At 36.1% G+C, this 13,889-nt stretch overlaps 1 protein-coding gene across 1 annotated transcript in view; it reads right to left on the minus strand.

Annotated features, from left to right (window-relative positions):
• Positions 1–49: 49 nt before the first annotated feature.
• Positions 50–13,889, minus strand: part of abl2 (c-abl oncogene 2, non-receptor tyrosine kinase) — a 59,750-nt gene continuing 45,910 nt past the window's right edge. The window contains exons 8-11 of the mRNA XM_039767788.1: positions 12,816–12,968; positions 11,205–11,294; positions 8,747–8,917; positions 50–4,863 (exon numbers count right to left, since the gene is read on the minus strand). Of these exons, the coding sequence (XP_039623722.1) occupies positions 3,149–4,863; positions 8,747–8,917; positions 11,205–11,294; positions 12,816–12,968 (2,129 nt within the window). The 3' untranslated portion in view covers positions 50–3,148. The remainder of the gene's footprint in view (positions 4,864–8,746; positions 8,918–11,204; positions 11,295–12,815; positions 12,969–13,889) is intronic.

Here is a 13,889-nt window from a genome sequence, read left to right on the forward strand (position 1 = left end):
GACAAACAAAACTTGTGCAGTTTAACAAATAAAACGGCATTTTATTTAAAAAAAAAAAAAAACAAAAAAAAACATAAAACAAAATAAAATAAAAGTTTAAAAATGTTACCTGTAGCCAGTAACAGACAGGACCCTGGTTGCATTCTATTTACATCAAGTTTAACACTGATAAAGAAACTTTTTCACAGTAATACAATATACAATGTGAGATTTAAATTAGAAACACAAAAACATACTTTACAATAATAAAAAGCAAAGGAAAAATACTGCTAGTGTTAATAATAGTGTATATGTTAACATTTCTCAATCATTGAAATCCCTGTTAAAATTCACATACTTACAATTAAGTATTTACTTTCATTGCACTAGATGAACTGAAGAAAAAGTGGCCTTTGGTATAAAAATGTTAACCATTTCTTCAGCTACGTTACAAAATGTGTAAGCAAAAGTACAACAAAACAATGGTCAGACACAATGGGTTATTCCTGCTCAACAAAGAGCTACAGAAGTGTTAGTGTTGCATGGCTGTTTAGCATATCCTAAAAACGGCCTAAGGGACAGATTTAATATTATATGGCCTTGATGAAAGGGACAGAGTTTTGGTTCATTATAAATAAAGGCACACTCAGCTTTTAAATTAGATTTAATAAAACTGATGGGCAATTAAAAGGAAAAAACAGCAAGCAACCATCTACTCATTTTCTGCTTTTTCTCAAATAATCACACAGCTGGATTGCACATTTTCTTCTTCTCTTGGGGTAAGGTTTACCTAGTTAATATTTAGTGCAAAGGTGTCCAAAAGTGTGCATTTCTTAGTTATTATGTAGTACTAGTGATTATGAGCTCAAAAGGGTGAGGCTGAATAATTAATTATCTACTCTATGGATCTTTCTTAAAGTAGTTTAGAAGGGACGCTTAACAAAGACTTCATCCATCAAATATTTTTGGACACAGTAGTGCAACAGTACTATCAGCGCACACACACCAGGTTTTGAATGCCTCAAGTGGTTGATCTGGTACATCAAGTGATTTAAATAAATAAGTGGCTTTAAAGCACTACAAGGAGGATATCTTTAAAATGTTCAGATTTAACTTTTGAACACAAATGGTAAAATATGGGTTCAGCAATGTATGCATTAAAAATGAAATCTCTCAATGTCTCCTGTTATCCTTCAGGTGTTAGACAGCTATCTTCTGACAGTTAACAAATGCTTAATGCTAATTTTATTTTTTTTTTTTTGCTTTACACGTACATTAAACCACCAATATGAACAGTATTAGAAAATAATTCACATCACAAAATTTGTGATTAAAGATTATTTTTAGTGCAAGGTTACATTTAAAATACCACTACATCGATTATAGATTTCTGTGCCTAATCTTTTCAACATTTGCCTGCAATATATAGCTTGCGATAAAACACTAAAAACCCTGAGAACGGCTGAAACCTGACCTCAGTGTTCAGTAAGCTCAAGTTTCTAACCTGTGAAAGACGTAACTCAAAATGGACACTGCAGTGGCATTAATTTCATGCTCCCCACATTGGACACTATACTTTTACATGTAAGGGTTACAACTTTATCTGGCATGCACTGTGTAATATCAAATAAATAAATAAGGTAATTCAGATATAGCTGATGTTTGAAAGGTGATCATATAGTGATGTATGGATGGAAAACCTTCTAAAAGGGAACTATGTTGACATTGCAATTTAGAGAATGAGAATTCTGTTAATGTGAGACATGCCTGGGTAAATACTAAATAATATAAGGCTGAACCTAATATATGTGATATTTAAAATTGCAATTTGTGTTTATCCTTCTTAAATCAAGATATTATGAACAGATAAATGAGACGGATTAGGTTATAAATGATGTATTGAAGTGCATGTGTGTATATATATATATATATATATATATATATATATATATATATATATATATATTTCTTAACAGACTGCAAAACCTTTAAAGTATTTAATCAGTAGTGAAAAATGAAATTCAAAACTTTATGCTGAAAATTCTGCTCAGATCAGCATAATCATTCCTCTATTTCACATTGTCGAACATTCGCTGAACAATAATCTCATTTGCAGTACATTGAGCAGAACAAAAAGAAGTAGTAACTGGGCAAGAACCCGGCCGCAGAAAACTAAAACCTCAGATGGCAGGTTAAAGGTTGAAAAATAACCGTAGACTCAATAAATGAAACAATGTACGTTTTGTAAAACATGGCGGCTGGTCAACTGAAGTAGCAAATAATAAATGTGACCCCAATGTATAAATTTGGCATAGAAGTATGTTCTATTTAAAGTCTTCTTAAAGCCATGTTTCACAAGCATAAATAGTGAAGGGATAGGTTATAAAGAAATTGTTAATCACTGGTTGGGGTGAAAAAAATTAAAAGATTGTAACAAGGTGCTTTCTTTAATTCAATGTACATGCCACGTACTTATGATGGTATATTCTTTAATTAAAAGTTTTGTTTGTTAACTGCAGCTGTTTTGTGCACTCAATTAAATGGGTAAACTTTTTGTTTTGACTTGTTGTTTGGGGTCAACACCGTTTTTGTTAAGCCTGGAGTACATATGTAATCAGAAAGGTTACACCAACATGAAATAAGTGCATTAGGGTTAAACAGATAAAGGTCTAAGTTTCAATTAAAAAAAAAATGCTCATTATGTGCTATGGTAAGATTTTTGATTCAAATAAACTGTACCTCCAGAATGTTAGAAGAAAAACGTGACACTGTTTACATGTTCCCATGTTTTTCCTAAAACAGCCCATCTGACTATATACAAATTGACAGTTTAAATGCCAAGCCTCACCAAGGAGTTAAATCTACACTACAACTATGATATGGTGAAGCAAACATTTTCTGCTGTTTTTACTATTGTGAATAAGTAGGGAAGAGCGAGTTAAAGTGAGCCATGTCTTAAAATGCCCAGTTTGACTCAGGATTAATCTCTAATTATCAACAGTGCTTAATGCTGACAAGGCAATGCTGTAAACAATGTGATAAAATTGCAATTTCTGAGGTACTTCAAAATATTCACCCTTAGCAAGTTACTCCACACTTGCCCTAATTTAAATCGCTTATCCCAATTTCCTTTTCCTAACAGTTCAAGTCAGATGAGAAAAAAAGGTGGCTACCTCTGAACCACATCACTAATCTCCTTAATGCAGGACAGTAAGTTATTAAGAGTCAGAGTAGCAGCAAAACCACTGCTGCCAACAGCTGAGGAAGCCCGCAGCTCTTGAAGACTCTGTTCCAGTTTTCCTACAGCCTCCCGGAAGGCAAATTTGTTACGGGTTTGTGGAATGCAATCCACATAGCATGAGCAATAATCAAGGAGCTGATGGCCAGCATCAAATATATGACTAGTAAAAGTTGGCTCAGGATTGGTACTGATAGCACTGGCCAGGGACTCTGCACACTCAAGAAGGGCCTTTTTACTGATTTTGTCCACTGTAACTTTTTCCACTTGTTGAGTTTTTCTTAGAGCAATTTTCGCAGCACCATTTGCCATTTTAGTGGGTGTGGTGCAGACAGGTGGACCAGAGGAAGATAATGATGGAGGCACTTGAGGTGGTGGCACAGATGGTCTCCCACTTGCTATCTTTCCAGATTTCTTGATTCCTTCACCATTCACTTCCGGCTCCCGAATACCCAGTGGATCTTCTGAGCTATCTGTAGTGCATACACTAGAAGAGGAAGATGATGACAATGGAGGCTGCAATAATCTAAGTGTTGGTGGAGGAGGTGGAGCACACTTTGGCTTTACTAGCCTAGGCCTGTCCTTGTCTCCCTGATGTTCTGAAAGGAGCTTAAACCTATTGCCCTGAGAGTCAATACCAATGAGATGCACGTTGGCTGGAGCATGCTTCATAGTGGGAGAAATTAGGACAGGGACTTTGTGGTTATGGGACACTGGGGGGAAAACGCTGCTCACCTTGGATGGAGAAGACCAGCACTGCTTGTCCTGATCATCTTCCTGAATGTTCTCTTTTACCTTAGTGTTACCTGAAGAATCACAATCTAATTCTCCTTCTATATCCGATGGCCTCATGAGACTGCTGTTTCCAACAACCCTAGGCACTATCTTAGCTTTAGGTCTCTCTCTTATTTGAGCAGTGCCTTCGTCTAATCTTTTAACTGTAGCATCAATTAGCTTTCCAGATCCTTCCTCAGGTTGAGAGGCAGTAGATGAAGTTCGTTCAAGGTGGACCTTAGAGCGGTGAGAGTTTCTGGGGAGGGTTAGTGCCATCCTTTCTAGATCAGGAAGCCCTGATGACATTGAGGATGTAGAATTGGATCTGGGAAAAGGCTTGTTCAATTTGCTGGCTTCTACTTCATCCTCCGTTCCTGTTGGTTTCCCAGGTTTCAACCCCAAGGTCTTTTTGATTAGGCGGGGAGTAAAGAAACCAGCAATACCAGCCCAACCACTGCCTCCAAGGGGTACACCAGTAGATGAAGCAGCATCAAGATGAGTTGAGGAGTTCTGGCTAAATGCTGCTCCACAGCAACGTGGTTGAACATGGTTGCTTTCCCCATGGGAAGGAGAAAAGTTTACTCCATCGATTTGAGTGGAGGAAGTGGTGAATGTATTGAAATTGGCTGTAGGTTCATACTTCTTATGTGGCTGGTTTTCCATTTCTCGGAAAGAGCTACTCCTTTTAGGTGGCATTGGAACACTTTGTTGCTGCTGTGGTTTCTTCTTCATGAAAGAGCTAAAGAAGCCTGCTTTGCGGTCACGTGTGAAAGTGGTTTCCTTTGACTCCTTCAGGGCACTGCTTGGAGATTTATCCCTCTGCTTACGTGGCACAGATGGAGAGCCTTCACTGCTACCACCAGCAACAAACTCTGAACAAAAATTAAAAAAAAGAATTTATAATAGAAGAAAAATCTATGTAAAACTTTTTTCATGAACAACAAACACATTGTTAGCCAAAATCAACATTGTTCATTTCTTAAGCAGTTAATATGCATATGTCTGTAGTTTCCAACATATAAAAAATAGATACAATGAAAAAAAAAAACAACAGCTTTCTTGAAATATTCTAAAAAACAATGTGCATTTTATACAATAAACATCATTTATTATTATTATTATTTATAAATATCATCATCATAAATATCAACAATACTATCATTTAAAATAAGGGATGGGATTATCAAATAATTTTCACAACATTCTAAATGACAATTTCAAACTTGAAATAATTTGCTATTAATTCAAATGTATGAGAATCATATTGGCATAATACTTTTTTAAATAGTATATTAATGGAGGAAATTGGATGATTTTATACACAATTAACTAAGTGGCTAATTGTCTATAGATTTAATGAGATAAAGAATGTGCATATTCATGCACTACCTTTTGTATCTAATTGTCTGTACATTTGAGAAAGAGAAACATGAAAACCGGGTATCATTTAGTTTTGATTACTCAGAGTTTCAAGTCTCACTTTCATGCAATGTCTGCTTCAGTTAGACTTCTGTGTTTATAACTAGAAATGACAAAAAATAAAATAAAAAAAAAAAAAATAGAAGGAAATTGATATTTCCTTTATTTAGTATTTACCATCGTCAAACTAGTCCCATTCTCAGAGACTGACTATTTAGAATCTAAATTGAACATAGAAGATGCAAGACAGACATTTGTCCCAGCAAGATTATTATACAGACGTAGGACAAACATGCAAACTATATACAGAGTTCAAGCACTCTTGAGTTGAGGCAGCAATATTAACTATTGTGCTGCTAACGAAAAAAATGCTTTTTACAATTCATTTGTTAGAAAGCTCAAAGCTTCTTAAGTCTGATTAATCACTGCTTAAACTGTTAAGTTTTACCACACTTTTTTCAACATGTAAGCTTACTCAAGTCAAGGTAGAACTTAAGATGATAACAGTACTTAAAAATGAGATGAAAGACTATCAATATATCACCTTACATGCTGACAGTAGTACAACTGGGTGGGCACCTTGTTTATAAATATGGAGAGCACTGCTGCTTCACTGAGTCCAGGAAAACTGTAGGCATGGTTCAGAAGTTCTATGGCTGTGGTGGTGTCTATATTTGAATATTCAAATTTTTGTAATAAAGTACTTTACACTACAATTAAATTAAAACAACCCTGACATTATCGGACCAGAAATCTATTCAGATAAAACTGCATTTTAGATTAGCTGGAGATTCTAAATTAGCCTGGAGAGAGTGTGGGCTCAATAATGGACTGCAGTGCCCTGCAATGAATGCTTCCAGGATATACTCTAGCCCCTTGTGACCTTCAAGTACATTACATGGGTTTGATTATACATATATATACTTTAAAGTAATAAGGCCTAATTACTATAGGACTACTTATAAAATAAGGAATTATTTCCTTTACAAAATGTTTGATCCTCACTTCTGCATTTTTTTTTAGGTCCAGGAGCTGTGAAGGCCATGGTAAAACTGTTGGATTGAACCTCTTGAGGTACTCCATTGTAGATTTTGATGTGTGTTTCAGATCATTATCTTGTTTTAGGACCCGTCCTCTTTTAAAGTTTAACTTTTTACAGATGGTGTGATGTCTGCTTCCAGAATATGCTGGTATTTATTTGAATCCATTCCTCCCACTACCAATGATAGGTTCCCAGTGTCACTGGCTGCAACACAAGCCCAAAGCCTGCTCAATCCCCCCAATGTGTAATGCTTGCTTTTCCTGGAATTCGGCAGCCTTTTTCTTCAAACATACCTTTGCATATTAAAGTCTATTTTGACTTCATCAGTCCATTGGACTTGTTTTCAAAATGCATCAGGCTTGTTTACATGTTCATTTGCAAACTTCAGGCACTGAATTTTGAGGCTGAGATGCAGGAAAGGTTTTCTTCTGCTGACTCAACCATGAAGTCTAGGTGTCGCTGCACAGTAGAACAAGTGTATCACCACTCCAGAACCAGCAAAATCTTCCATGAAGGTCTTTTGCAGTCAAATAGGGGTTTTCATTCGCCTCTCTTGCATTCCAATGAGCAGTTCTTTCAGAAAGTCTTCTTGGTCTTCCAGACCTTACCTTGACCTCCACTGTTTCTGTTAACTGCCATTTCTTAATACTATTATGAACTGAGGAAACCGCTACCTGAAAACGCTTTGCTATTTTCTTGCAGCCTTCTCCTGCTTTGTGATCATTAACTATTCTATTTTCAGAGTGCTTGGGAGCTACGTAGAAGAGCCCATGACTGTTGATTGTTGGGACAAGGTTTGAGGAGTCCAAGAATTTATACAGCTTTGCAATTTGCATCACCTGGGGTTTCCTAATGATGACTGTGAACAAGCCATAACACTAACAAGCTAATGAAGGTCCAAGATCTTGATAAAAGTTATCAGAGACCTCAAATATCTTGGGGTGCTCAAAATTTTACATGGTGTTCCTTTCCTTTTCTCACTTTAGAACTGCATAAAACAAAAACAATGAGTCATCTTTAACTTTATGCCTTATGGTGATCAGTTCATCTTCTACTCACTTAACTCTTCACAGTAACAGATATTTTAAGCAAAGGGGCCCAAACGTTTGCATGCCACTGCATGTTACAAGGGTAACAATGAATGCACTCAGAAGGATCTGAAAAAAATGACACCTCATCTGTTTAAAAAAAGAAGAAAAAAAAAAGGAAAAAAGTGAACTTAATCACCTTTAAGCACAGGTTTGGTTTCCATAGCTAATAAAGATGTTGTTTCGATAATAACTGTTGTACCTTTTTTACCAGGCACGGGCCCATTGCAGAGGAAACCCTAGGGGGCAGGTAAAGACGTGCTAGAGTAATTCCTACCAAATCACGATAAACAGCCAACATCTATTGATAAAACATAGTGTCTTCACTGAAGCTGCTGTATCTTGCCATTAAGCTGAAAAATATAAGAAGTTGGACACAAATATTCCTGGAATCGGTCAATAGTAGTTATCAGATATTCAACTAGTTATCATACGCCTGTAGTCTGGTTAAACCAATCAGTTTACCGAGTGACACTGTGCTGAGCAAATTTGGATTTTAGGGATTTATTCTATATTTAAGCAAATGATTTGTGTGATTTTTTTTCTCCATGATATCATGACAGATTTTCAAGAGACACTGTTTGACATTGATGGACATATTCATAACATTTAGTTCCCAAAGGGCAGACTGTTAAATACTGACAATTCACTATTGAACTCTACTGGAAACCATCAGAAAAAAAATGTATGAAGAAGTGTACACCCAAAACTGCATTTGCAGTATAACGGCATACTTACACACACTGCGTTATCAGTCAAATAGTTTTCGACCAAAAACAATGCAGTTGTTGCTTTGCCCCCCTATTCATTTTGCCAGATCTTACTTGATGCGATTTCTTTTTATACTATATTAAAAATCAAACTGAAGGAAAGAAGATTTGCTACTATTAGAAACACAAGAGGCTCTAGACATTGTAACAAAGGATGGATTTCTAGGAATGGCAGAAGCACTCGTACATGTGAATTGTGACTGTGACTAAAATGGAATTTCTGTAAGTTTTATTATAAAGTTTTTTTGTTTTTTTTTTTAATAATTCTGCATATTTTTGGGTCCACACTCATATGTAATGTCAAACATGTCTACAGATAAACAATAACATAACTGTGTTCATCTGTTGAGGTAAAGACTTGCATAAGTAGAAAGATAGAGGGAAAGCCAAAGGAGTTGAGGCTGTCAAAAGATTACAAAGAACTGAAGACCAGTACCTGAGAGAATGCATTGACTTGGCTGTTCAAGTCGAGTATCCAAAGCTGCTTCAATGTTTTCCTTGTTTTCTGCATGTTTTTTTAATGTTTTTGCCTTGGAAGGAAGGCTTGGCAGTTGTGTAGTGATGGGTACTGAGATGGAAGAGGTTTTACAAAGCTCCTCAGCAACCTCTGTGTTAAATAAAAATAAATAAAAGTATACTGTAACAAATCTCTAAAGTAAAAATTCACAATAATTAAGAAACATACCAGGTTATTTGTACAGTTTTATTTTGTTAAGTACAGAACACTCACATGTAAGGACTGGTTTGTAGGTATAAATGTATGTAGGTATAAATTTACACAGGATGTTACAGACTTGCATCAAACATATGTTTTTATTATATGATGATAATAATAATAATAGCAGCTCACTATTCAAAGAGCTAAATGCAGAGACAACACGAGATTTGAACCTAGTATCTCAAGGGTACTAAGCGGTTTCTTCTCCACTGCACTTATCCATCTGCATAAATCTGAGACGGAATAGCGTTACCACTGTGACAGGTGGTTGAAAACGAAAACGCGCAAACACACACATTTGAAAAACGTCTTATTTTGTACCGACTGATAGCAGCATGTCAATTGAGAAATTTCTTTTTCTTCGGTTTTATTCTTAAAAAAAAGCATACTTGTTTTGTTACACCTTTTGTGACAGTGCTGATTGGATATTTTGGCTTCAATCATTACTCATCCTACACTTCACGCCAACATATGTCATTACTTAACATTTTCTGCCTTTATTACTATAACACATGAAAACATATTCTGTTTTAGTTGTGTGTTCAGCACTTCTTGTCTCACTACATTTACTAAGTCATTCTATATTTACACAGATCGTTGTAGACATGTAACACAAACGTAATCTATGTATTTCAATTCACGGTACAGTGATCCCTCGCTAGATCGCGCTTCGACTTTCGTGGCTTCACTCCATCGCGGATTTTAAATGTAAGCATATCTAAATATATATCACGGATTTTTCGCTGGTTTACGGATTTCTGCGGACAATGGGTCTTTCAATTTGTTACATGCTTCCTTAGTTTGTTTGCCCAGTTGATTTCATACAAGGGATGCTATTGGCGGATGGCTGAGAAGCTACCCAATCAGATCACATATTACATATTAAATAAAACTCCTCAATGATATATGATATGCTTCCAGCGCACTGCTTCGCACACTTAAAAGCTCTAACAGCCCGTATTGATTTTTCATTGTTTGCTTTTCTCTGTCTCTCACTCTCTCTGAGAAATACAGGCAGATACTTATCCATCATGCAATACCATCAGGGAGGCGTATGATTGGCCCCATTATCTGCTCCTCACAGCAGGGGTGTGAGCAGAGGGGCCGTTTGCTTAGAAGATATGGACGTGCCTGTAAAAAACATGCTGAAAAGCTACCTTCACATTGATCCCTTAATTGCGCCGCTTTATCGCGGTGCTTGCATACTTAAATTTTCACCTATCGCGGGGGGTTCTGGAACGCAACCCCCGCGATCGAAGAGGGATTACTGTATTTCATTACCTATATAATTCCTTAGAAATGCATCGCCAGATAAAAGACTTCAACACAGACTTCAGCTGTGAGGATTGCAGCAGGATGATGCCTTCATTTTACTGAATAGGGGGTGGGGGCAGTGCTGTAACAGGCTGTGTTCTGTTAATCCACACATTTGCAAAACAAAAGCGGGCTTTTAGCACAGAGATAAGGAGCTACAAGCTTATTGGTGTATGTCAGGAAAATTTAAGGAGGTCAGGGACAACGAAAAAAATCGTAAACTTCAGGGATTCTAGTGTTTATGTATAAACATTCTGATTTTCTGAGGCAGTAGGTAGAGGACAAATTTGTGCCTTACTGACAGTAGGTTACTACATTCACTTATTTGAAGATCTTACTGATTAAAAATCTTTATTATGTTGGGGAACGGGATGCTTTTTTGGAGGCAACATATCCGATCAATATTAGATACAAGCAAGAATGAATATTATATGAGGTGTGATTCTTTTACATGGTACAATAGGAGAAAAAACTCGAGTACCCTGCATTTGTGTAGACTATAAACTAAAGAATAATGGGCTACTTAGTATACAGTTTTACCACTGTTCATCTACTTACTTTTCAAGCATTTTTAAAGTACAGCACATTTTTGTAGCTTTAATTTCCAATCCAAAGTGTGTAGGAAATAATGGAGCAGAGTAGCATAATGTGCCTACGAATTACACTTTTAGAACTGTAAAGTAAGACAGACACCATACATGAGTTTATTGTCTTTTGTGGTCTCACAGTGTACTGCAGATAGAAATTTTGTTTACTTTGAGAGACAACATAATCATCAAAGGTAAAATTCAGACCATAAATGGACTTTGCTATTTAATTATTCTTTATTGTTAATAAGGCAAAACCTTTGCACTTTGGTTACCTTCAGAAATGCTGGAATCATGGAACATTGTTTCAAAAGCCTGATGTATTTTTGCAAATGATGGCCTGTCCAGAGAACTCCACTGCCAACCTAAAATGCAAGAAATAATTAAAAAGGAAAAACAAAAAGAACAGAATAAACAAATAACAGCCAGTGGAAGACAATTAAGTTTGATCCTTTCAGTTTTACACATGCACAAAAACAAATTTTTAAAACTATATATAATGGAGCAAAGATACTCCTATGAACTATATCTCTCAATTATTACAATTATTAAAACTAATAACTAATCAAGTCATTCAGTAACAATAACTACTGTCATACAGACATTAAAACATTCATTGATTACCAAACAAGCAGTACACACATCACACATTCAATTTTGGGATATCTTCTATAATATGTTACCATGGCTGTTCGTTTGTCTGCCGAGGATTTTAAATCACCTGTAGCTCACAAATCATTTGACCAATTGACCTGAAATTTGGTACACATATACTATGTGACTCTACTATCCGCTTTCAGGGTGATGATTGACCTCCAAGGTTATTCCTCTCTTCATTTTATTGTAGAATCGACACTCAGCAGGGTGGCCATGTGGCGCATGAGTGCGGCCGTGTGGGGCATGAGTGCGGCCGTGTGGCGCATGAGTGCGGCCGTGTGGCGCATGAGTGCGGCCGTGTGGCGCATGCATACGGGCACCATTCTCATCCTTACGAACTTCGCCGTCACTTCTTCTATCTTAAATCATTCTTCAGGCAGATTGAAGACTTCAGTGCCAGCTTAAGTGAAAAATTAAGCAAACCGTACTAAGTAATTGCAACGCAAACACTGACTTAATCAGTTTTAGCGCGAAAAGATGCCGACGAAAGAAGAAAAGAAGCGGGCTGCTAGGGCGGAGAAAAGAAGAGCTTCTCATGAAGCAGCAAGCGCATCAACCTCTGAGCAAACGGAAATATAAGTCAAGTGTATTCACTGCATGTTATCGTGCAGTGCACCATTACTGGTTCATTTAATAATAGCAAACATTTAGCTGTTACAGTCAGATTTTGGAGCAAAGACTGATAGTCTTTTTAATTATAAGTAACTAATTTGTAAGCTTTTGCAATTAAGCTTTATCTAAGTTACATGGTCACGCAGTCTGCTTTTTAAGCAGGCTAAGTAAATATTAATGTAATGGACTTGTAGTGATGGTTAAAGAAAAAAAAAAAATAAGATTTAGAGTGTATTGACCCATTGGTTTATATTCACATTAAAATTGTGTAAATGGGGTTGGATAGCACATATTATAGCTTGTCGCCAACCAAGAATACTTGTGCATCTTTTTAATTCATAATACTACAATAAATTGCACAAAAATGACATACTGTAAGTGTGCATGCAAACACACATATCCATGGAACACTGAACTTTCTGGGAAGTTTAACTTTAAGATGAAACTAATGTACAAAAAACACAGGTACTTATGGATCACATAACTGAGTTCTCAAAAACACTTAAAGAAATTATTTAACAATTGTTATGCTTACAAATTACATATTATTTTAAAAATGAAAGTCACAATAAATATAACTTCCATTATTTATAGCAATTTTTAAAAATGGTGCTTACATGCCCTCATTAACTCATAGACTTTCGGTGGACAGCCTTCTGGCTGCTCCATACGATACCCTTTTTCGAGAAGGTCGTAAACCTGGGAGAGATCAATTCCAGGATAAGGAGACATTCCATATGTGGCTATTTCCCACAACAGCACTCCAAAGGCTGAAAGAAAACAAAATGAACAATAACAAATGATTATAACAAATGTTAGAAAAAAAGAAAACTAACTTCAAAATCCATCTTTCAAATTCTTTAAAGAATAACAATGTTTTAAAAGCACTTCAGCATTCTTTACATCAAATAAACTCCTAAATTGTCTGACAATATTAAGTGCAAAATTAAATACTTGTCTTTGGCATTACAAATGAATAAGGGTAATGCACAGAAAAACACAGAAATAAAGGGCAATTTTCTAAGAAATAGTATCTCTCTTCAGCCACATGGTTACAGATAAATACCAACTGAACAGACTTACATTACAATAAAAAATATTTTTTTTATAATTTGTAATAATGAATCACCTGGGATACATTTTCACCTGGAAACTTCATTTGGAGAAATGGTTCATTTGGGTAATATATTTATTTAGCTCCAAGATAAACCTGAGAGATATTACTTTAGCATAGCATACCCATGTCACAGCTACTACTAAGGGTGATTACACTGTTGTTTTTATTAAAAAACAGTAGGTTTTTGAATTGATTGCTACTATGTTTAAACCACTCTCTTGTAGGGGGTCCTAGAGTGTCACTCTGTACAATTATTCTTATCGAGCCTGACCTCGGAGTGGAAATTTGAAATGAGTGTGTCACTGCCATAGTCTGATGGAATTGTGTGGAACCGAGTGGCTACATAAAGTAGAACAGCTAGAATCCAGACTTTGAAATTTTTAAATACATGAGATGTTTGGGAGTACATACTGAATTGTGTGTGTGTTTTTTTTTTTTAATTTTCATTAAGTTTGCTTTGTAGCATGTTATATTTTGGCTGTGTGCATAAATGGGCACCGCGATGGACTGAGGCCTTGTCTAGGACTGCTTTGCAGCCAGTGCTGCTGAGATCAGGAAGCAGTATCAGTGACAT

This window comes from Polypterus senegalus, chromosome 10, assembly GCF_016835505.1.
Source record: "Polypterus senegalus isolate Bchr_013 chromosome 10, ASM1683550v1, whole genome shotgun sequence".
Lineage (NCBI taxonomy): Eukaryota > Metazoa > Chordata > Cladistia > Polypteriformes > Polypteridae > Polypterus > Polypterus senegalus.